The sequence below is a fragment of the Diadema setosum genome, chromosome 21 (genome assembly GCF_964275005.1).
Source record: "Diadema setosum chromosome 21, eeDiaSeto1, whole genome shotgun sequence".
NCBI classification, from domain to species: domain Eukaryota; kingdom Metazoa; phylum Echinodermata; class Echinoidea; order Diadematoida; family Diadematidae; genus Diadema; species Diadema setosum.
Window position 1 is genome coordinate 18,728,913 of NC_092705.1, and position 26,237 is coordinate 18,755,149.

General features: G+C 38.6%; 1 protein-coding gene across 1 annotated transcript in view; it reads right to left on the minus strand.

Annotated features, from left to right (window-relative positions):
* Positions 1-26,237, minus strand: part of LOC140244701 (uncharacterized) — a 245,979-nt gene that overhangs the window by 167,526 nt on the left and 52,216 nt on the right. The window contains exon 3 of the mRNA XM_072324317.1: positions 17,367-17,474. Coding sequence (XP_072180418.1) covers positions 17,367-17,474 — 108 coding nt within the window. The remainder of the gene's footprint in view (positions 1-17,366; positions 17,475-26,237) is intronic.

A 26,237-nucleotide genomic window follows, 5' to 3' on the forward strand; every position in this document is an offset into this window, starting at 1 on the left:
TATACATACACTGTATACATACACATGTATTCGTGCATAAACATGTAATAAATTATTAGTCCAAAAAGATATTGTTCTATGTTATAAAGAAAACCACTGAATGATTGAGAGTGGAGAAAACCAAAAAGCAAAATATTCATTGTGAGCCAGTCAGAGTAAAGAAAAAATGTGTGTGATTAAAAAAATGAGGTATCTGTCATACTAGGTGTTGAAATACTGTAAAAGATTAAAATTGTCTGGCTGTACATACTGCCTGCTGTGAAAGTCAAATTCTCATAAAGGCATTCTCCTTAGACATCACTTGAGATTACATCTTAATCCATGCACATGTTTGAACTGACAAAATTATTATCATTCAACCATATGTAAAGATTTTAGGAGCTTATTAAATTTGTCATGATGCTGTAAAATATTTCTTTATGAAACATCCTCTGACTTCGAAATGAAACAACATACATGTGTGCACATGAAATAATATTAGACTTTCACACACATTTGCATGCATACAGTTTAGATATCATAAATCGTAAGAGTTTGTTACTTGTTACTCCACATTTGTCTTTGACTTTCATAACTTAAAGGTAGGGAATCCCATTTGCATGCCTCAAATGAAGAGTTGTATAAATACAGTGGTATGTTGAAGAGAGTATCATTTTAGGTACTCCCATAAAGTATTGAAAGTGGAAGGTAACATTTAGTACATTTTTATAGTTTAAAACTGAAAATGAGAATGCAATCTGTACAGAACGATTCCCGATTTTTCTTTGCAACTGTATATTGCTCGAATCCACGCTGCCACTTGTGGGAAGTTGAATAGCGCCATCACAGTCAACACAGTCACGACACTATTTAGATTTAAGTTTCGCACTCGATCTTCAGGACAGCCGTGTGGCATAATCGCTTAGCGCGCTGGGTGTTCATAACGCCATACCGGAAGGCGAGAAGTTCGACTCCCGCAGGACTTTTTCCGTTCTTTCTTTTTCTTTTTCTTTTCGGCAATTCAGATTCACTCCGATGTCATTTATCGTATTGTTTCATCAAGAATACGTAACCCGTGACCACGGCTGCTGTATTTCCCTTGTTTTGTATTGGAGTTTGGAGATTGGGTTTGCTTCATTAATTTTGTCACACTTAATGTTGTAAATTGCCCCTTGTTACAGTGTCCCGCTTGCCACCTTTCGTTTGCTCTTTCCTTTTCTCTTCATTGGTTATTGTTATATTGTAACAGGATAGGTAGGAACGTGTACGTTTAGATAACTGGCAGGAATGGGAGCTGAATTGATTAACTCTAGTCCAGGTGTATGGCGTCTCGCTCATCTCTTTGAAATTCCAGGTTGTTATTGTTTGACCCAATAACGGAGTTGTAGACAGGTTTTATGTTGCTACAGAGGTATCTTGTGCCACATGATTGGAAGGCATCACTGTTTAGTACTAGTAAGTGCTGAACTTTTTCATGTCCCTCCATGTCAATTATATTGTGTTTAAAGGGGTTTTGTGTCGATCTGCCAAAGAAAAGGAAAAAACTTTTATTTTCGTCATGGCTGTTTCTCTATGCGTAGCCGTATGAGTGTTGTTGGCATCTGAGCAGTGAAGAGCATCAGGCTAAAATCCCCCTTAGTAATACGCGCTAAGCGTTCAATTTGATATATCTTTATTGATGTAGTCAATCACTGCTAATGGAGTTACAGAATTATGTTATGACACGTTTCACTGAAAGTTTGTAAAGCAAAGTTTATGGACAAGGCAAGCAATTGTACATGATTAATACCATTGATTTCTGAGGGAAATTATGGTATGCCTAAATGTAAGGGTGTCATTGCTTTGGAATTGCAGAGACAATATGCTTGGCACGAGGACTTCCACTTCTAACTGTTCCCTTTGAAGATGTGTCGGTCACGGGTGATCGTCAGAATTCATCTTTCACGTAGAAGCTTACGTTCCACACTCTTGGTTCGAGAAGACATACCATCATACTTTAAATTGTGATTAAAGGTAAAGACTCAAAATCAGACAAGTTGACGTGTTATGTCTATGGGAGGTGATTTTTTAAAAAAATGCATTGACTTGACAACGTTTAAAGGTAGGGGATACCTTTTACAGAACTCCCAAAATGCAGCAAAACATTAAATATGAACCTCAGGGGACTTGTTTAGGCCACTGCTTAGAAATTTGGAAGTCAACAGTTATCTACAATTTGAATAATGCACAAAACTCAACTACTCAGTAGTTCTGTGTGTCAGCCACACTTAAGCCTTTTTGTTGCAGTCTTCTGTATTTCTTATCTATAAACACAAATCTAAAAGTATAAGAGCTGATGTAATAACATATAGAGTGTGTGGCAAGAATGTATATAGAAATGTTTGTAAGTTTTGATGAACTTTATTCACAAAATATACATGATGGACACACATGCAGTGCATGGGTCTGCAAAGGTAGCCTAGTAATGTACTGGAATTTACGGTGAGCCCCGAAAAGAATTCAATTCAAAATCTAACGGTCAATAAAAATGTACTAAATGTTACCTTCCACTTTCAATACTTTATGGGAGTTTCTAAAATGATACTCTCTTCAACATACCACTGTGTTTATACAACTCTTCATTTAAGGCATGCAAATGGGATTCCCTACCTTTAAGCACCTTTATCTCAGCTGATTTTGCTCCATTTCCTCTGAAACTTAAGTATGTGGTAGCTAAGACAATAAGCTGCAGTAATCATGCATTTTATGTTTTCAAATCTCCTCAGCAGGTTGATAATTTTGCAGCTAAAAACTGAAAATGAGAATGGAATGTGGACCAAACGATTCCTGAATCATCTTTCACATATAAGCTTACGTTCCTCATATTTTCTCGTCACGACGTACATGGCCGAGAGGATAAAGGCAATGTCACCAGAGACGTGAGGTTGCACACGTACGGGTTCGAACCCCATAAGAGCACGAAACAAAATACTTATATCGTTTACTCTTTTTTCTTCTATGGAGTATTACACCTTCGTCCATGCAGAAATCACGTTCTCATGTAAACGTACACACACACACACATGCACACACACAATATCCCTTTGTTTTGTGTTGGAGACTACATTGCTTTGACTGGCAACTTGGACTTGAAGTTACAAATGTTAAAGTGAAAATGACTCTTAAAAGACCACATGGCCATGTTTGATTTTTTTTACAATATAAAGACCTATTGGTAAATATTCATTTATATATCCTGTCCAATCGACATACTTGCACACGCCGACACACGCACGAAATTTTCACTTGTTTGCATGACAGAAGCAAATTCATCTGAATTATGTGGGACTGTATAAAGAATTGGACTTTACGAATGTTTCTCAATATTACTTCAAGTCGCTACTCAACATTATTTTCGTTGTTGATCACTGAAAATGAGAATAGCATCTGGTCGAAGCGATTCCCGATTTGTCTTTGCAACTGTATATTGATCGAATCCACGCGGCCACTTGTGGGAAGGTGAATAGCGCTTTCAATCACTTGACGTATATCGCCAAAAATTGAATATCAAAGTAAATTTGTGTTGTTTATAGTATATAGATTTAAGTTTCGCACAAGATCTTCGGGAGAGCCGTGTGGCAGAATCGCTTAGCGCGCTGCATGTTTATAATGCCCGACCGGAAGGAGAGAAGTTAATCGAGTCCCGCACTACTTTTTCCTTTTATTTCTTTTTTTTTTCTGCAGTTCAGCTTCACTCCGATGTCATGAACACAGCTACTCTATTCACCTTGTTTTGTATTGGAGTTTGAAGGTTGGGTTTGCTTCATTAATTTTGTCGCGCGTAATGTTGTACATTGCCCCTTGAAACAGTGCCACGCTTGGTACCATTCGTTTTCTCTTTCCTTTTCTCTTCATTTGTTCTTGTTATACTGTAGCAGGATAGGTAGGAACGTGTACGTTTACATAACTAACAGGAATGGGAACTGAATTAACTAACTCTAGTCCAGGTGTATGGCGTCTCGCTTATCTCTTTCGAATTCCAGGTTGTATATTGTTTGACCAAATAACGGAAGTAAAGACAGGCAGGGAAGGAAGTGACTTGATATTGCTTCCTATTATATGAGGAATTTCGGGCAATACCTTTCCAATTAGTGTAGTGATTATGACGGGTTCTCTGTCGTTTATTTTCGTCATGGCTGTTTCACTAGTTTAGCCATAGGTGATATGTGTTGTTGGCATCTGGGAGAATAGAACAGATCAGTACCAAACTGGAATAGCCCTATAAGCAATGTGGTAAGCATTCAATTTGTTGCATTATCTTTCTTCTTTAAAGTCAGTCACTACTGATCGAATTACACAATATAATATGGCACGTTCTACTGGTAAATTAGGAAAAGGGAGCTAATTCAATGTACGATGCAATGATATGTGCTACCACTGATTTTAGAGACGTCATTGTGGTGTGGTACTGGTGGTGGTAAGGGAATCATTGATTTTAAATGAATGAAACAATCCTTGGACCTTTGCATCAAGACCGTATTCCCATCTAGATTATAATGCATGTTCGTGCGGCGTTTTTTATTTAATCCTGACGTGGACATTTTCTTTTTCTTGTTTTTAATTCAAGAATGTTATATCTAAATTTGTTTCTTTCCCATAACATTTTTTTTTTGTTGGATATAAAGTTGGACGTTCCGTGACCGAGTAGAAGAGCAGTGATTTAGTTACGGTTTCAATGCATCTTGTTTACCATCTTCTCTGACATTAAATTGATGGTTTTTAAATTTGACATTGTCTGTCTATTTGTCTATTTATGCTCATAAAACACTGCTATAACAACTAATACATTTGCTTCACTTGTCACACGCAATGCTATGGATTGCAGTTGTACATGCAGTTTTCCTTTTGCCACCTCTCGTTTTTCTCTCCCCTTTTCGCTCAGTTTGGTTTTGTTATACTGCAGATGGGAATGATTACAATAACATAACCCAACTTGAAGTAGGAATGAGAACTGAATAAATTAACTCTAGGCCAGGTGTATATAGCGTCTCGCTCATCTCTTTGAAATTTCAAGGTTGTCATTGTTCGACCAACGGAGTTGAAGACAGGCTTTATATGTTGCTATAGACAGGGCTGCACACTAACACATTTTTACTTCCGGTCCGACCTGTCTCTGTCGGACCGGTAAATGCCCCGTTTTACCATTTTTTACCGGTTCGAACAGAAAATTTACCGGTCAACAACGACAATCTAAAAAACATTAAATGACTTGCAAACTTATTTTCTTGTTCTTTTAATGGACGTATCCCCCCACCCGCCAATGTACATTGTACAGATTAATATTTTTTTTTATACTTGCATTATTTATTGCACAAGAACTTTAAAAAAAGATAAGAAAAAATAGAATGTTTGTTTGTGAATTACAGTGTAAAATGGTAATGAACAAAATCAGATTTTATCAAATCCGTGCAAGTGACTTTTTCTAAACATCGGCGCACGAACTTGCTGCGTAATCTGCTCTTGGTGCTCAGTTGGATTGCGATGATTTAATGAATTATTTTAGCTGTGATATTTTGTGATGCACTCGCTACAAGGGGTTCTCTATTTTACTCCCGATAATCTCTTCGCATTTGTGCATGCGTTCTTGAAAGATACACGACATGCAGGGCCGAATCCTTTTTGCGCCCATTTCTACCTCAAATATTAGCGGGATTGTGACGATTTCATGAATTACTTAATCGGCTGTAATATTTCATGATGCACGCGCCAAAAGGGGTTGAAAATGTGTCCTTTATTTTTTCCCGATAAACTCTTCGGATTTCATAAGTGCGTTCTTAAAAGATGTACCACACGGCCGCATTCATGATACTTTTTGCGCCCATTTCTGCCTCAAATATCAGCGGGATTGTGACAATTTCATGAATTACTTCGGCTGTAATCTTTTATGATGCACGCGCCAAAAGGGGTTGAAAATGTGTCCTTTATTTTTCCCCGATAAACTCTTCGAATTTCGTAAGTGCGTTCTTAAAAGATGTACCACACGGCCGCATTCATGATACTTTTTGCGCCTATTTCTACCTCAAATATTAGCGGAATTGTGGCGATTTCATGAATTACTTCGGATTTAATCTTTTGTGATGCACGCACCAGCTAGAATGGTTGAAAATGCGTTCTCTATTTTTCTCCCCATAATCTCGTCGCATTTCCGTACATGCGTTCTTGAAAGGTATATGACATGGCCGAATTTACGATCCTTTTTGCGCCTATTTCTACCTCAAATATCAGCGGGATTGCAATGATTTCATGAATTACTTCGGCTGTAATCTTTTATAATACACGCGCCAAAAGGGGTTGAAAATGTGTCCTTTATTTTTTCCCGATAAACTCTTCGGATTTCATAAGTGCGTTCTTAAAAGATGTACCACACGGCCGCATTCATGATACTTTTTGCGCCCATTTCTGCCTCAAATATCAGCGGGATTGTGACAATTTCATGAATTACTTCGGCTGTAATCTTTTATGATGCACGCGCCAAAAGGGGTTGAAAATGTGTCCTTTATTTTTCCCCGGTAAACTCTTCGAATTTCGTAAGTGCGTTCTTAAAAGATGTACCACACGGCCGCATTCATGATACTTTTTGCGCCTATTTCTACCTCAAATATTAGCGGAATTGTGGCGATTTCATGAATTACTTCGGATTTAATCTTTTGTGATGCACGCACCAGCTAGAATGGTTGAAAATGCGTTCTCTATTTTTCTCCCCATAATCTCGTCGCATTTCCGTACATGCGTTCTTGAAAGGTATATGACACGGCCGAATTTACGATCCTTTTTGCGCCTATTTCTACCTCAAATATCAGCGGGATTGCAATGATTTCATGAATTACTTCGGCTGTAATCTTTTATAATACACGCGCCAAAAGGGGTTGAAAATGTGTCCTTTATTTTTTCCCCGTTAAATTCTTCGCATTTTGTGAATGCGTTCTTAAAATATATACCACACGGCCAAAAATCATGATTTTTTGCACATATTGTTTCCTCAAACTTCAACGGGATTGCGATGATTTTATGAATTACTTCGGCTGTAATCTTTTATGATGCACGCGCCAAAAGGGGTTGAAAATGATTTTTCCCCGATAAACTCTTCGAATTTCGTAAGTGCGTTCTTAAAAGATGTACCACACGGCCGCATTCATGATACTTTTTGCGCCTATTTCTACCTCAAATATTAGCGGAATTGTGGCGATTTCATGAATTACTTCGGATTTAATCTTTTGTGATGCACGCACCAGCTAGAATGGTTGAAAATGCGTTCTCTATTTTTCTCACCATAATCTCGTCGCATTTCCGTACATGCGTTCTTGAAAGGTATATGACACGGCCGAATTTACGATCCTTTTTGCGCCTATTTCTACCTCAAATATCAGCGGGATTGCAATGATTTCATGAATTACTTCGGCTGTAATCTTTTATAATACACGCGCCAAAAGGGGTTGAAAATGTGTCCTTTATTTTTTCCCCATAAACTCTTCGAATTTCGTAAGTGCGTTCTTAAAAGATGTACCACCACACGGCCGCATTCATGATACTTTTTGCGCCTATTTCTACCTCAAATATCACCGGGATTGTGACGATTTCATGAATTACTTCGGCTGTAATCTTTTATGATGCACGCGCCAAAAGGGGTTGAAAATGTGTCTTTCATTTTTCCCCGATAAACTCTTCGAATTTCGTAAGTGCGTTCTTAAAAGATGTACCACACGGCAGCATTCATGATACTTTTTGCGCCTATTTCTACCTCAAATATTAGCGGAATTGTGGCAATTTCATTAATTACTTCGGATTTAATCTTTTGTGATGCACGCACCAGCTAGAATGGTTGAAAATGCGTTCTCTATTTTTCTCCCCATTAATCTCTTCGCATTTCCGTACATGCGTTCTTGAAAGGTATATGACACGGCCGAATTTACGATCCTTTTTGCGCCTATTTCTACCTCAAATATCAGCGGGATTGCAATGATTTCATGAATTACTTCGGCTGTAATCTTTTATAATACACGCGCCAAAAGGGGTTGAAAATGTGTCCTTTATTTTTTCCCCGTTAAATTCTTCGCATTTCGTGAATGCGTTCTTAAAATATATACCACACGGCCAAAAATCATGATTTTTTGCACATATTGTTTCCTCAAACTTCAACGGGATTGCGATGATTTTATGAATTACTTCGGCTGTAATCTTTTATGATGCACGCGCCAAAAGGGGTTGAAAATGATTTTTCCCCGATAAACTCTTCGAATTTCGTAAGTGCGTTCTTAAAAGATGTACCACACGGCCGCATTCATGATACTTTTTGCGCCTATTTCTACCTCAAATATTAGCGGAATTGTGGCGATTTCATGAATTACTTCGGATTTAATCTTTTGTGATGCACGCACCAGCTAGAATGGTTGAAAATGCGTTCTCTATTTTTCTCACCATAATCTCGTCGCATTTCCGTACATGCGTTCTTGAAAGGTATATGACACGGCCGAATTTACGATCCTTTTTGCGCCTATTTCTACCTCAAATATCAGCGGGATTGCAATGATTTCATGAATTACTTCGGCTGTAATCTTTTATAATACACGCGCCAAAAGGGGTTGAAAATGTGTCCTTTATTTTTTCCCCATAAACTCTTCGAATTTCGTAAGTGCGTTCTTAAAAGATGTACCACCACACGGCCGCATTCATGATACTTTTTGCGCCTATTTCTACCTCAAATATCACCGGGATTGTGACGATTTCATGAATTACTTCGGCTGTAATCTTTTATGATGCACGCGCCAAAAGGGGTTGAAAATGTGTCTTTCATTTTTCCCCGATAAACTCTTCGAATTTCGTAAGTGCGTTCTTAAAAGATGTACCACACGGCAGCATTCATGATACTTTTTGCGCCTATTTCTACCTCAAATATTAGCGGAATTGTGGCAATTTCATTAATTACTTCGGATTTAATCTTTTGTGATGCACGCACCAGCTAGAATGGTTGAAAATGCGTTCTCTATTTTTCTCCCCATTAATCTCTTCGCATTTCCGTACATGCGTTCTTGAAAGGTATATGACACGGCCGAATTTACGATCCTTTTTGCGCCTATTTCTACCTCAAATATCAGCGGGATTGCAATGATTTCATGAATTACTTCGGCTGTAATCTTTTATAATACACGCGCCAAAAGGGGTTGAAAATGTGTCCTTTATTTTTTCCCCGTTAAATTCTTCGCATTTCGTGAACGCGTTCTTAAAATATATACGACACGGCCAAAAATCATGATTTTTTGCACCTATTGTTTCCTCAAACTTCAACGGGATTGCGATGATTTTATGAATTATCATTCGGCTGTAATTTTTATGATGCACTCGTCAAAAGGGGTTGAAAATGTGTCCTGTATTTTTCTCCCAATAATCTCTTCGCATTTCGTACCTGCGTTCTTAAAAGGTAGGCCTATACGACACGACCGAATTCACGATCCTTTTAGCGCCTATTTCTGCATCAAATATCAGCGGGATTGCGAAATTTCATTAATTATTTCGGCTGTAATCTTTTGTGATACACGCACCAGAAGGGTTGAAAATGCGTTCTTTATTTTTCTCCCGGTAATCTCTTCGCATTTCTGCATGCGTTTTCAAAATTATATACTGCATGCAGGGCCGAATTCGAGATTCTTTTTGCGCCGATTATGGTTTACTCAAATTCCAACGGGATTGCGATAATTTCATGAATTACTATTCGGCTGTAATCTATATGATGCAAGCGCCAAAAGGGGGTGAAAATGTGTCCTTTATTTTTCTCCCGCTAATCTCTTCCCATTTCATACATGCGTTTTTAAAAGGTAGGCCTATACGACACGATGGCCGAATAAAATTCACGATCCTTTTTGCGCCTATTTCTACCTCAAATATCAGCGGGATTGTGGCGATTTTCATGAATTACTTCGGATGTAATCTTTTGTAATGCACGCACCAGAAGGGTAAAAATGTGTTTTTTTATTTTTCTCCTGATAATCTCGTCGCATTTGTGCATGCATTCTTGATAACCAACACAGCATGCAGGACTGAATTCAGGATCCTTTTTGCACCTATACTATTTCCTCAAATTTCAACGGGATTGCTTTGATTTCATGAATTGTTATTCGGCTGTAATCTTTTATGATGCACGCACCAATAATGTGTCCTTTATTTTTTTTTCCTCTATAATCTCTTCGCATTTCGTACATGAGCTTTTGAAAGGTGTACGACGCCGCCGAATTCATGATCCTTTTTGGGACGATTTCTACCTCAAATATGTAAGCGGGACTGCGATGATTTTATGATTTTTTTTTTCTCCCTAGTATTATCTCTTCACATTTTGTGCATACGTTCTTAAAAAGTACACGGAAGGGCCGATTTCGTGATCCTTTTTGCGCCTATCTTCATTATGAGACCATTCTGAACGAATGAAAATATTCATTTGTGAAATGACTGTGTAAAATGAAAATGAACGCAATCAGATCCATTAACTGTATCGCTGAATATCGAATATGTTTTTAGTTTTTCTAAAAATCGGCACAAGTAAATCAGTTCTAACATGTCAACTGCCACGCTGCTGCGAAGCCGGGATCGGATCGATCTTGGGTTAAAAAATCATGAGTAAAATGACCCAGAAATGCGTGCGCTTCTATCAATGCTTCTTATCATGACCGCCGATCGCAAGCAAACGAACAATCAAAACGGGATTGGGGAATTACCTGCATTTCAACAGTTACATCAACATGCTTTGCATGTATTGCATGGCATGGCAGTGCGTGAGCAGCGCCAATGTGCAAGCGAGCGCGAATAACTGGTCGACTGCTAGTGCTCAAAAATAATATGGTATGTTTACTGTACAAATTGCACCGGTAGACATAAACGAAAACTTGCGTAAAACTTGTTGAACAGTGTGATATCTTGCATTCTGTTTCTCCCTGATCGGGGCTGCTCTTTTTCATTCTACTAACCCTGCCAATGCTGGTTTTTTACTGGTCATGTCGGACCGGTAACTTGTGGATTTCCTGAAAAGTTACCGGTCCGACAGTGACTTTTACCGGTCTTTGACCGTCGGACCGGCGCCAGTGTGCAGCCCTGCTATAGAGGTATCTCGTGCCACATGAATGGAATGCGTACGCTGTTTAGTATTAGTAATGAACTTTTTCATGTCCCTCCCTGCCAATTATAGTGTATTTGACGGGGTTCTGTGTCATTCTGCCTATGAGAAAGCAAAGTTTTATTTTCGCCATGGCTGTTTCTCTATGCGTAGCCATGGGTGATGGGTGATGTTGGCATCTGGGCAGTAAAGAACCGAGTATCATGTTATGATACCCGCCCCGGTTGGGTTCTAAGCGTTCAATGTGATATATCTTTCTTCTTTATTATGTTAATCACTGCTGATGGAATTACAGAATTATGCTATGACACGTTTCACTTAAAGCTTAAAAAGCAAAGTTTATGCACTATACAAGTAATGGTGCATGAGTCCTATAGGCCATTGATTTTAGATGAGAAATTATGATATGCCTATAGTAGGGGTGTCATTGATTAGGAATTAATGACACGATTAAGCACTCCTTCCACTTCTAACTGTCCCCTCTGAATGTGTGTCGATCATGTGAGATCGTCATGAATTATCATTCACGTATAAGCTTACGTTCAAAGTGTACCCTTGGTTGGAGGAGACCTATAGTTACATGGTTAAAGGCGCTGTCTCTTTCGCTTGAGCCGTACATTTGGCAAGTTTTTCTTTTGCCCTTTTCTCTTTAATTGAGGTATCACTTTCGTCCAGGTATAGATCACATTCTAATGTAAACAGACACACTTGCTCTATATTCCTTTGTTTTGTATCGGAGGCTTCATTGGTTTTACTGCTGGTAAATCTCACAGGCTTGTATATAGCTGTAAGAGCTCTCTGAACTGATCATATCAATTATGATAACAAGATTAGAGGGAGTCATATTGGTCATGTAAATAAGGGTCAAAGGTTATGTTTTAAAAGGCCACTGTTGAAGCCAGGATGGTTACTAAAACACTTAATTGTTATGTTTCATTTGTTCGTGTCGAGGATCACTTGGACCCCGTATACAGTGCGAGGCTCGGCCGAGCCCACCTTCATTTCGGTGTAAACGCGCAAAAGGCCGATTGCGAGGCCAAAATTGGCCTCACATTAGGCCACGCTCTGAAGGTGGTCTCGGCCGCGGCTCGTGCCGCGGCCGAGCCTGGCCTTTTTTCTAAGTGTAAACGCAAACTGGGCCAAATGCGCGGCAAATTTTAGTCTGGCGTCCAAACCTTCGCCTGCACTATTTCACTATTCAGGATATTAACCACTTCAAAACTAGTATAGTTTAAGGTGGTTTTGTCCTGCAAAGGATTTTCTCCTTCAGCCGCGGCCGAGCCCGGCCTTTCTCTCAGTGTACACGCAAACTGGGCCAAATGCGCGGCCAATTTTAGTCTGGCTTCCAAACCCTCGCCTGCACTATTTCGCTATTCAGGATATTAACCACTTCAAAACTAGTATAGTTTACGGTGGTTTTGTCCTGCAAAGGATTTTCTCCTTCAGCAAAGGCCTTTGCCCGAAGGGCGACTTCGTCGCCACGGAATTCAGTTGGCAAAGGGTCTGAAAACCAGACAATACCAAATTGGGTTTGTTTACAAGTAGAGCGCCACTACGACAAAATATTGAAAGGTGTAAACGGACAAAATTGCAGGGCTCGGCCTCGCAATTGAGGTTGGGCTTAGCCGCGGCTCGGCCGCGCCTTGGCCCAGCCCCGCACTGTAAACGGGGTCTAAGTTAATGCACTGTACGTACTCAAAAAGCCCGTAAATCGACACGATTAAGCACTCGCACACGCACAGAATTTCCACTTAGTTTGTGTGACAGAAAAACAAATGTGATCTGAATAATGTAGGCCAAAAAAAGTTCAACTAAGTATCTCATTATAACTTCAAGGTGTTATATCACATTCTTTTCTTTGTCGATCACGGATGACCGACATCTGATGACCACAAGCGTATCACCTAACTCGTCTTCAGTGTGACAAGTTTCATATCTCATTCGTTGTATTATTTTTAGAATATGTCGTGTTCAAGAATCAAATATGATCCGCAGCACTTTCTTCTTCATACAATCAGATAAGCTTGACAGAACATGAGCGAAATCATGTGTACAGGTCAGAACTTAAATCGCATTCTGCTGCGAATAACAATGGTTGCTCAAATTCTTGACTTTGTGATTGCTATTCTTTTTTCTTCTTTTTTTTTTTGCTGTTGTTTGCTGGTTGCTTGTTTCTATTTTACCATCAAAATTGTCAAACTTGAAAGAACAGTGCCCTTCTCTGTATTCCTTCTTTCCAATAATGGTCACTTCACTGTATTTTTAATTGCTTAATTCTATATTTTCAAGGAAAACGAGTTACTGAGTAGTTTCAAACGGAGCTCGAATCAAAGTATTTTTATATGAATGTTGAAGTGAGCCCTCTCTCAGCGAATGGGCACAATATGGCTGAGCGCATATAATGTCCGTTGTGCCTTTGTAGACCTACGTAACACACACGTGTCCCTCAGTCTTTGAGCATCTGGCTTGAAATTTGGCACATGTGACCACTATAGTACGAAGATGTGCAAACTTAATCTTTCGTCATTGTTGAATAATGTGTTGCCATGGTAACAGTATATTAAACTGTGATCTAAACGTAATTAAAAAGGAAATGAAGGATTTCGTGAAAATATATAAATGATGTGGTTCGAATTTCAAATTTTAATTTCCAAACCGATCCAAGTTGATTGACCTTAAGCATAACATCACAAAATTTAAAGATGCAATCTTACTAAGAGCAGTTGAAAATTGGCAAACAGTACGTATTACCTCTGAAGATCGTCAATGACATAATCAAGGTTATGGCATGAGGTGTATGATGTCGACCAAAGTGAAGGGATGCATGAGACCGCCAATGGATTTAGATGTTTATTGTTGTTTCTCTAAATTTGTGCAGTACACTTTGATACTAAAAATCAATTAGGGCAACAATTGGAAAAGAATACAGAGTGTGAATATCATGCCATATCTATACCTTTATTCTCAGCAAGAGAACTGAGATGTGTTCTTTATTCTGAAGATAAAATGAAATAAGATTCGCTATTCTGAACGTTCGCTATTTTAAACACACAAATTCCTCGTACATAGATGTTTGTTCATCCGCAAATGAAATAGGGTTCATTAATCCGAACACTGTGTGCCATTATTCCGAATGTCCGTTTTTCTGAAGGTTTGTTAATTCTAAAAAAAAATGAAATAAACTTCGTTAATCCAAAGGTTCGTTAATCAAAAAAAGGAAGAGAGGTGCGTACTAACAAATACGTACTAACAAACCTTTGGAATTACGTACATTGGTTCATTTTCGAATTAACAAACCTTTGGAATGACGAACTTTTTCTTTTAGCTAGCTAGAAGTTGTGTTTTTCAGCTTGTTTTAGAAGGCACGAGTAGAGTCTCTTAACTCAGTGATTTAAACTTCGCAAATGAGATACAAGGTATTGCCAACACAGTTACAGCACGCAGTTCTAAAGTTGGTGTTGAGATACGAGGTATTGTGGGTACAGACTGTCAAGTCCATAAAGCAGAAAAACCTTATATCTGAAGTTACGAGGTTTTGTCAGTGCAACTTTAAAGGGGGTTCAACTTACGAGGTTTTGTTTTAGATTGTTTTTTTTTAAACTAAGGCATATATATGCATTCCACGGGTGTATCAGATTGTGCCTTTGGCAATCAAGTACAGAATTATGAAAAAAACCCATTTTTGATAAAAATGCAGATACAAGGTCTTGTCACATGAGCGACAATATACCCCCATACACACTATGTGTGGGTGGGGGTATAATTAGTAAAGACACTTGGGAGGTCATGGATGATTGGCGGGATAAAACCCTGGTTAAAGGGTGTGTACAGTTCTGGGTGAGGTGAGGATTTAGCTTTTAACATTTTGCGAGATATTCAGAAACCACTCTATGAGATGTCAAAGAGCATGCAATTCTAACAGGTATCAAAAGTTTATTTGATGAAAATCAGTTTTGAAATGGCTGAGATTTCCAAAAACAAGGTGAAACAAAGAGGTCCTAGTAATAAAAGGCGTGGCCTGTTGCCTTTTATTATTATTACTTTTTGGCTATCTCAGCCATTTCGAAACCAATTTTCATTAAATAAACATTGAATCCTTCTTAAAATTACATGCTCTTGCATATTTCATAGGAGGTTTCTCATTATCTCACTTAAGAATGTTCAAAACATGAATCCCCACCTCAACCAATACTGTACAGTCCCTTTAAATTGATGAAGTGAAGCTTAGAGGAAAAGTCAGGCACCACGATGGAGGCAATATGTGACCGTGCATCACAAAACCAACAATAAAAGACCCGGGAGGTCATGCGCTCACCTGAATATTGCACATTCACCTTCCATGCATTCTTGCAGACTCTAACCAGAGAGCATTGAAAACTTGGGCGGGGGGCAGCTTTGAGAGCTGGGGGCATGGTATCTATTTGCATACATTCCATCACACTGGTAAAAATACCTGCCATGTACACTCTACTTAGAAAGTTGGACTAAGCATTTTGGGAAATTAAAGACTTCAAGCTCTATCACCTCTGATACTAGAGAAGAATATTACTGAATATTCCTTAATTTGGGGTTTGGACCCCCTGGGGCCCTAAAGGGGAGCATGGTGCCCATTCAAACACATTGAGATCCTATACCCCTAGGAATGCTACTTGCCAAGTTTGGTGAAATTCCATTATGTTGTTTTCAAGAAGAAAATGAAAATGTACAATTTGGTTCGTATTTGGATCCCCCCCCCCCCCCCACCAATGATGGGGAGGGGGGCACCACTGGATCTACAATGAACAAACTTGTAAGAACAGTCATGAATGTACTAACTCATAGTATTAACTTAGCTCTATTACTTCTGGTTCTAGAGAAGAAGATTTTTTAAGATTCTTTAATTTTGGGGGGTTTGGGCCCCCTGGGGCCCCCTGGGGCCCCTAGGTAGGGTAGGGCACCCATTTGAGAAAATTAAGATTCTATTCTCCTAGGGATGCTACCTGCCAAGTTTGGTGAAAATTTGTGGAAGATGAAAAGGTAAATCGTTTATGCAAGACGGACAACGCACAACAAATGTGGGATGCTGAACGCTGGATGAAAAGCGATTGAAATAGCTCTTGTATTGATGTTTCACCAATTACAGTGTATCGATTTGCCTGTTAGACAGCTTGGAATCCTGCCGATGGCCTGGTCCAACGCGTGTCCCAAATTGAAGTGAAGGCCTCCTTTCTTGTTGAGTGTGGGTCTCTCCAACTTGTTCCCTGATGGCTTCTGTAATGCCCTTTTCACACCATTTGGATTCTCTGTCCAAGATGATCATATCCTTGGTGTTAAACAAATATCTGTTTAAGTACACTATGCATGCTATCACACATGTGGGACAGGGCCATTCACAGGATTGCGAGCCGTCTTTCAGCTTTCAATGTGCCCTGGCTCTGCACAATCTCGACCTACATAATGGCTGTTTCATCAATGGAAGCTTAATTTGCCTGAAGTAGCCAATTGATAACTGGGAAATATCACTACAAGTGAGTTCATTTCCAGTTGTTTTATTTAAATAATTCTCTTGAAAATGACAAGAACATGCTTGCTGAAACTTCAGGAGTGGGAAGGCTTTTTTCAGGGCTACATGTACATACACACCCAAGAAAGAATATGTGGTACACCGTCAAGCCTTTTCTCACCCAATGTTCCATATTCGAAACCTTCAAAGATTTCAAAGATACATGGTATGTGAAGAAACTTCAGGTGAATCAGAATGGTGTTAGTATGGAATTTTATACATCCTGAGAAATAAGTGAAATGTGCAATAATGTTTTGTTTCTTTCTTTTTTTGTTCAAACTGCAGCAGTTTGTAAAGCAAAAAAAAAAAAAAAGAAAATAATACATGTGATTCTTACACATTTATTAAACAGGAAGTTGATAAATTTAATCAACAATTCATTGATGAGAACCAAAGTGCTTATAGACACCAAATACTGTACGAGCTGAAATTTTCGCGTACAGATATTTTCACGAATTGCTACTTCGCGGACATTATCGCGTGTTGTTAATTTCGCGGTTGCGAGGGTCTAACTGAACTTAGTTATTCGCGCGTTGTTATTTTCGCAGTTCAAAGGCGATTCACGAAATTCGCGAAAATAAAACCACCGCGAAAATTTCAGCTCGTACAGTACTTTATCCAATTCTCATTGAATTTAACAGTAATAGCATCCTCCAGGAATGTCTATAAATGGGATTGAGGTAAATTAGCCCATGACTGGAAACTTACTGCATACATAATTCCTTCCAGCTGTAGGTCGCTCAGTTTACCTCCCTGGATGATGGTGTCTGGGACAGATGCTGCCAGGTTGTAAGTTGCCTTGGGAAGGGGAACAGCCTAAGTATCAAAGAGACAACATAGAAAATGTTAGATATACATGTGCCCACCTTCGGCATTTTATTCATGAATGCATTTCTTGCCTTCATTTTAGACATTTTAACAGTAGGGAAATTCCTCTATAATATGACCATACATGTGGGTCACACATACCAACTTTTCAGCAGCAGCATGTAGCACGATGGTTCTTACACAATAGAAAAAAATTGTAATTATACTCACAATTCAAGGTGATGATGACACACTTTTAACTATGAAAATGTTGATATTTATACTGGAATTACATTATAAATCACAATGTCATGATTTTTTTTCCCTGTTTTTACATAATCCATTCTATTTTTTTTTTCTGTTGAGGGAGAGAGAGTGCAAGAAAGGAAGCCTTGTGAAATAAAGTGGTATAATGCTGATCTATGTGTACTGCAGGCTTTTGTCATCTTGGGAACGTATCAACAGGCATGACAAATGATGACAAGGGATGCTGGAGGATGCCACATTTGTATGGATGCACCTCAGTACACAGTCCGACCTCTCCTATCCGGCCTCCCTTTCTCTGGATCTCACTACTATCTGGATGTGATCTTGGTGTGATATATATTTTTAATCTGATAATTATGGTGAAAAGGTGGTTTTCAAACTCAAACAAAATGTCTACACAAACTCACATGAACTACATCCCTTATAAAAAAAAAAACCATGGTTTTAAAACAGTAACCATGGTATAACCATGGTTATGGACGGTTTTACAATGGATCTATGGTAGTCCATGATTTTTAATTCTATCCATGGTAAATGTGTGGCGGAAGTGTGGTAATACCATTGTTAAAATACCATAGTTCTGATAACATGATAAAACTTTCATTTTACGAAGGTTTTAAAACCATGGTGAAAAAAATCATTGTTATACCACAGTTTTAAGAAATTAAAAAAACAATGGTGAGAAAACCACGACAAAACCATCATTCTACTTTGGTAAAAATAACATAACAGAGCTCAACACTAACTTTTTTGTTTGGTGGCCCGATGGGGCCACCAAAATCCTCAATTTCAAATTTTTGGTGGCCCGAGAGAAAAATTTGGTGGCCTCGAAAAAAAAAACAATAAAAAAAAACATTAAAAGTCCTGTTTTTTTTTAATGAGTCAAATATTTAAGTTTTATCCAGTCATAGTAAGAATTGGAAGTTGGACATACATCTACTCATAAATAAACCTCAACAAACTCGCAACACTCACTCTCAGGCATTCATTCAGTCCTTTTCATCCATCCTTTAAACAAATATAACTGCTAATTTCCGGCGCAAAAAGTTACAAATTAATTGACGTACTTTTCAAAACATTTTGGTGGCCCGAGGCGGGCCACCAAATTTGCCCTTTTGGGAAATTTGGTGGCCCGACTTTCAATTTTGGTGGCCCTGGGCCACCGGGCCACCGTTAGTGTCGAGCCCTGCATAATAATATAACAATGGTTGTAACCATGGTTTCACAATAGTATGAAAACAATGGTTAGGAAACCATGGTGTAACTCTCGTTCTACCAAGGTTGAAAAACATCGTTATTAAACCATGATTTCAGCATGGTTTTATGATAGTGTAAAAAATATAGTAATAAAACCATGATTTTAACCATGGTATTATGATAGCACAAAAACACTAGTTATAATACCATGGTTAAACTTTCGTTTTACAAAGGTTGAAAACGATGGCTATTAACCTTGGTTTTATCATAGTTAAAAAATGATGGTTATATAACCATGGCTCTAACAGTGGTTTAATGAAAGTGTTTTGATAAAACCATGGTTAAAAAATCATCGTTATACCACAGTTTTAAGAAATTAAAAAAAAATGGCGAGAAAACCACGACAAAACCATCGTTCTACTTTGGTAAAAATAACATAATATAACAATGGTTGTAACCATGGTTTCACAATAGTATAAAAACAATGGTTAGGAAACCATGGTGTAACTCTCGTTCTACTAAGGTTGAAAACCATCGTTATAAAACCATGATTTCATCATGGTTTTATGATAGTATAAAAAAGATAGTAACAAAACCATGATTTTAACCATGGTATTATGATAGCATAAAAACACTAGTTATAATACCATGGTTAAAATTTCGTTTTACAAAGGTTAAAAATGATGGGTATTAACCATGATATTAACCATGGTTTTATCAGTTAAAAAATGGTTATATAACCATGGCTCTAACAGTGGTTTAATGAAAGTGTTTTAAAACCATGGTTAAAAAATCATCGTTATACCACAGTTTTAAGAAATTAAAAAAAAAAATGGCGGGAAAACCACAACAAAACTATCGTTCTACTTTGGTGAAAATAACATAATAATATAACAATGGTTGTAACCATGGTTTCACAATAGTATAAAAACAATGTTTAGGAAACCATGGTGTAACTCTCGTTCTACTAAGGTTGAAAACCATCGTTATGAAACCATACATGATTACATCATGATTTTATGATAGTGTAAAAACGATAGTTATAAAATGGTCGAAAACGATGGCTATTAACCATGATATTAACCATGGTTTTATCAGTTAAAAAAAATGATGGTTATATAACCATGACTTTAACAGTGGTTTAACGAAAGTGTGAAAACAACGGTTTTAAACAATCGTTAAAATTCCATTTTAGCAAGGAAAACGATGGTCATAGCTACACCAGGATTTGAACCATGGTTTTATCATAGTGTGATGTGCAAAGGATGGTTATGAAACATTGATTGGTTCTACGAACCGTGGTTTCATGATAGTGAAGAGGCGGTTAAAAAGCCATGATTTTCACCATGGTTGTATGATAGCTCATAAGAACAGTGGTTATAAAACCGTGGTTTAACTTTTGTTTACCCACGGTTGAAAAAGTTATTTTAACAATGGTTTCAACCGTGGTTTCATGCTGATCAGATGTAGTGCAGAAAAACCATATTCTAGAATTTCTAACCATGAAACCTTGTATGATAGCATAAGAACAGTGGTTATTAAACCATGGTTAACTTTTTGTTTTACCAAAGTTTAAACCACATGCACTATGATTATTGAATGATGTCTATCACAAAAATCAATATGAAAATTCATACTTTCATGGCTGCAATGCCAATGCAAGTCATGAAGGACATTCATCTAACGCAACCACCCGTTTGGCTTCAACAGGATTATGTAAACAAACAGTAGTCTTACCACTGCAAACAAAAAGCTGCTTCACTTGGTTGATTTACAGCATTCCTAAAATGCAACATCCATTCACTACGGAATAAAGCACGTAAAAAACCTTAAATGAGATTACATACTCGTGAAAAAATAAAAAAGGTAGTAACCCATTGCCGCCCGTTCGTTCCCCGTAGCTTTGACATGTACACACAACAATAGAAAACTATATGAATGCAATCGGCGTGATGAATGGGAGATCCGCGTTGTTGATATGAGGCTCGTTCGTACCAAAGATCACAACAAAAAATATATTTGAAAATATACGGAGCACAAAAAAATATTGACACATAAAACAAAAATTTAATTTGCAATAAAAAAAGTTTTAAACATATATTTTTTATCTAAAACCAAAAAATTAATGATTACAAGTTTTCTTGATAACAATGTAACGTAAGAGGTCATGTGCGTGTTGTTGTTGTTGTCGCTGATTGAACCTTACATGTATGTACTGCTGAACCGTTACGAGTCACCGAAAAGTTCGGTGTTACTAGTCCGCGACGTCGACCGCGACCGCTCAAAAAACACACACACGGTTACGGTATACGATTCGCTGTTCAATTCATTTCAAACGCTCGTTCGTGATGATGATCTCTGACCAGAGTCAAATATCTCGACATACGAACCATCTGATATTTTGAGAAATGGCTAGCAAACGGCCCCTAAGAAAAAGAGGAACTTCTCCTTTGGGATTCTTTGAGGAAGGTTGGTCAACGTAACTTTTAATACATTATTAGTAGACCTAATCTTAGCTAAAATAATTACCAGCGAGATTTGCATTGAATTGTCCCGACCGACCCGGGGCCGGCAGCGGCCCTGCTGTGCAAATTTCGCATGATCGTATCAATATTGTGAGCTGATGGGGATAACCAGTTAGACTGTTCTGTATCTGAGAGTGTGACTGAGTCAGTGAGTGTGAGAGTATGACATGAGAGCTCAAGAGTTTGGAATGAGTTGTTCTAACTCAGCTACTGTTAGTACTGACCTGTTAGTGTTACTGTGTCACGTAAATTCTACAAGACGGTATACGGTATTCTATACACAACTCAGTCGCTGTAGACAGTGTAGCAGCGACACTGGCCGACAGGCTATGTTTATTCGCACAGCACAGCATACTCTAACAGCGTCTGGTCGGGCTAGTAAGACGGTAGTCATGTAGTCGGTAGTTCTAACTTGTTAACCGTTAACAGTTAGGCGTAATCCCTAGTAGGCATAGGCCTACCTCATATTGGGTGGTGATATCAGGTTCGGTGCAAGCTACATCAACAACACTATTTTCTGCTAGGACTTCTAGTGGTAACTGCTCCAGTGAATCAAGAGTATCAGTAGAAGCTACGCTAAGACACGAGGGCTTACTCCTGCGAACTAGTACGCTCATGGGTGAAATACGGACGCCATTCCGCCATTGAAAGCAACAGACCGATAGATTGATTAGAGGGCGTACTGTATATTACGCGATCATGATGATCAGTGCCGTATCACTGGGCCCTCGTATTTCTGTCTCCCTTTCATTTTTCCCCTTTTTACTTTAGGGGGCATACAGGGGAAGATATGTACCGATGTATGTACTTAGAATCTTGTTTTGTCGTAAAGAAGTATCATTCCTGTCTAACCATGAAATGTATTTGAAAAAAATGTCATTTACTTTCCAATCGCAATCTGCAGGCCCACAAAGTTTGAGCTGAGAAGTAGGTAGACCAAACTATGTTTCGGGAGGGAGAGAGAAAGAGATAGGTGGCGTTTGTCAGCTCAAACACAAACTTGCTGAGGGACTATAGATAAAAAAGTAATTACATTACTTCAAATTTTTTTTTACATATCGACAGAAAATATACTTTTTGTGATATTTTGAGGTCTGAAACGCAATTCTACTGCTGTTTGCTACCTTAAAATGAAGAAAATGAAAGGAAGGTAGGGTTTGCTCCATAGGCTCACGTGTTTAAGAAGCTTGCGGTATTATTACTAAAATGGCTGCCATTGGGCTCCATGTTGGGCTCCCACTCCATGGCGTACTACACCCATTTGCGTGCGAAGTCGCGAGAGTACGCCCTCTTAGCTTCTATACTCTTTGATTGTGTCTCAGCACTAACTTTAGCACTGGCAGCCACTGGCACTGGCGATAAAACTGAAGTGAACTTGAAGTCCGTAGGTGCTGGTAGGATGACCTCAAAAATATGTCATAAATTTCTGGTTGCTGGTGCTGGGCAAACTTGTGAAAGATTCGTCTGTCCGGAGGAGGAGTCTTTTATTTTTTTTTTTTTTTTGACGTTACTTATGGCTCTCTACCTCCGGACTATGTCTATAGGAGGGGATCCGTAAAGCCAGATGCAGTCTCTGCTCTGTGGAACATATCCCCGTCGACGAGATACAGACCAATCTTTCGGTCAAGTGCTGGGCTTGGTGTTGAAATCAAAGAATGTCGTCTGCTGAACCTAGCTCCGCCATTTCGTAGTGTAAGAGTTAGGCCTGTAGCATGTACATTTTATGCTAATGCAATGGTCACCCACGCCACGAAACGTAGGCCCTACACAACCATGTGGCTTCATAAATCTGAGCCTGGAAGCATAAAATTAACTAAAAGTTAGTTGTGTTTTGAAGAATGGTTGAAATATGGGGCATTTTAGTCTGTCTTCCTCACTTTGTGTCTGAAAACTAAGCAGTCCTGCATCTTTTAATATTCAAGTGTAATCATGCGCCATCACTTTTCGTCATGCGATTCTCATGGACCTTGCGATGCTGCGATTCCAACACCTATTGCTGGGGATCAATAACTTTGATCAGTATAGCTTAGTTAATCTGACCGTCGGTGTTGGAGCTCAGTTTAAGTCAGTCATTTGGGAGCTAGCACTAGCACTGATCTTGAAATCGCCCAATGGCAAAGGATGCTGTATTTTGTAATTTGTATGTTATACCAGTATATCATTCACCTAACGGATTGTTGTGTGATTTTTCTGGCTAACCTTATTTTTCTTCTCTCAATCATTAATAGGTGTATTGTTGTTATGTGGTGTGTTTGTTTTTTTTCTCATCAGAATCAAAGATTGACTGTGCAGGTGGCTGATGTGAGAAGGTGTTTCCATAGAAGACTTGCAGTCCATAGAAGACTTGAGGTCCATCCATGACCATTGATCGTGCTGTCCACTAGCTTGCTCCTTTCATGGGTACAAGTACATGATGCACATGCAGCGCTGATTTACATCAATATGTGTACATGGCATCCTCCTGGCTGAATTCTGGTGCAAAGAAGTGGATCATCTGATGTCATGTTTTTTCCCGTTTGACCCTGTCATCAAGGAGAAGGTATTCCTTTTTCTTTGTTTCTTTATTTCAACCCAGTATGGTTCATTAGGAATTTGAGCATATCGCTGTAACATACCCAAATTCTTGTGCAACATCCTCAAAAACCAGGAGCATGCTATGCAACATTGTAGAATATTTGGGAGTCTTTTATTCCAGCAGTCATTTGGGAGCTAGCACAAGCACCAAACTTTAAATCATCCAATGCTGTATTTTGTATGTTACATCATTTTCCTGTGTGATTTTTCTGCCTATTACCACTTCTCTCAATCATCACTATTATCGTTATGTTGTGTTATTTTTTTTTTCCTCATCAGAATCAATGATTGATTGTGCCAGTGGCTGACACAAGAAGGTTTCTCCATAGAAGACTTGAAGTCCACCCATGACCATCGATCAGGCTGTCCCCTAGCTAGTTCCTTTCATGGGTACAAGTACATGCAGTGCTGATTTACGTCAATACGTGTATGGCATCCTCCTGCCTGAATTCTGGTGCAGAGAAGTCTATCTACTGATGTCATACTTTCTCCCGCTTTTCCATGTCATCAAGGGTAAGATACTCCTCTTTCTTCCTTTTTTTGTTTCTTTCTTTTTTTCAACCCATTATTAGTGTGGTTCATGAGGAATTTGAGCATTACACTGCAACATAATCAAATTCTTGTGCAACATCCTCAAATACCAGCAGCATGCTATGCAGCATCCTAAAATATTGGCAACCTGCTTAAAATAGAATGTGATCAATTTTTGAAAAACATCAAATTACTCTAGGCAATTTGTGCACAATACATGATATGGAATGTTGAACGTAATGGCTTCACCTGTATGTGGCACTTAGGGGTTAAAATGATTGTGAAAGTATACTGTATTTTAAACAGTATCTCGCCAGCACATTAGAGTGATGAAATGATGGCTAGGTGTACCACATCAATCTAATCCCATTCTTTTTATGTTTTTTGCAAGGAAGCTATTCTGTGCAAGAATTTTGTGTGTTGAGTATTTGAAGTAGAGTTTAACACGTACTACATGTTATTATTATTATTAAAAAAAATAATAGCGTAATGAATAAATTCTCAGTTCGTTGCAGGAGTGATCTTCCCCAAGAAAATTCTCACGGCTCACTGTTGCAAAAGAAGGACATCTCGAGGCTCCACAACGACAAAGGGCACACTAACCAAGCTATATCAAGACCTAGTTCCTGCGAAGCCTCATCCAGAAGTTGCACCAAAGCTTACTGCTGGATAGTCTTGGACAGTAGAAGTACAAGGACAGTTTTCAAAACATGTGAAGTGTGCACGTATGCTCTCATGTCAGGACTGTTGGTTGCTAGATAATTTTTTTTTTTGGATGCTGTTTTGTTCTGTTGTCCAGTGCTCCTGGTGTCACTTAAGTCCAAATTTGCATTATCTATACAAAGCTACAAATGATCATGTACATCAAACATGCACTAATGTATGTACACTGTATTTAATTATCCAACTAATTCTTTGCAGGTGATATTGTTATAGTTTTAAATCATGTGACTGGCAATAAGCCATACCTATGTACAGTCAAGATGCTGCTCATGAAGCAATAAAAAGCTACTTTTCAATTGTAACAGCAAAGTGAGCAAATGTGCATTCTTATGTCTTATTTGTTGACTGAGGTTCAGTAAGAGTACATTGTCTTCATTGATTTGTTTACATAAACCTACAGTTTTGCAACTGGAAATAATGTGATATTTGTATGATACTTTGACTTCTCACACCCAGCTGCTGAAAAATAACTTTTGAATGTATAATCATTATTGACTGTTTCTACCCTTGTGTACTTTCTTATTTTAAAGGTGCCTAGACCCGGTAGTTGCTGCAGCGCTTTTGGATGAGAGTGCCGATCACCATTAGCATTGATACCAAGACTGCCGAAATTGAGCTGTCGTCAACAGTAAAGCGCGTAGGTGTTGCTAGGTAATGTTGCCTTCATTGTCTTCTCTGCGTGTCAGACAGTCCGTAGAATTTGAATGCCAGGGTGCATGCTTCTTTGTTTGACTTCAGAGAAAAAAATATTAAAGCTGTCATCATCAGCAGTGGATTGGACTTCTTCGGACTCATGAAAATGGGTCAAAGCGTAAGCGCTAACGATAAAGAGGAGTCGATAGCATAGGTCTCTCAAGGAAGCCTGTGCCGTGCGCCGTGTACGCAAGCAAACCACCGGGTCTATGTGCCTTTAAATGCTAATGACAGTACAGTCAACTCCAGTCAGTCAGTTTTG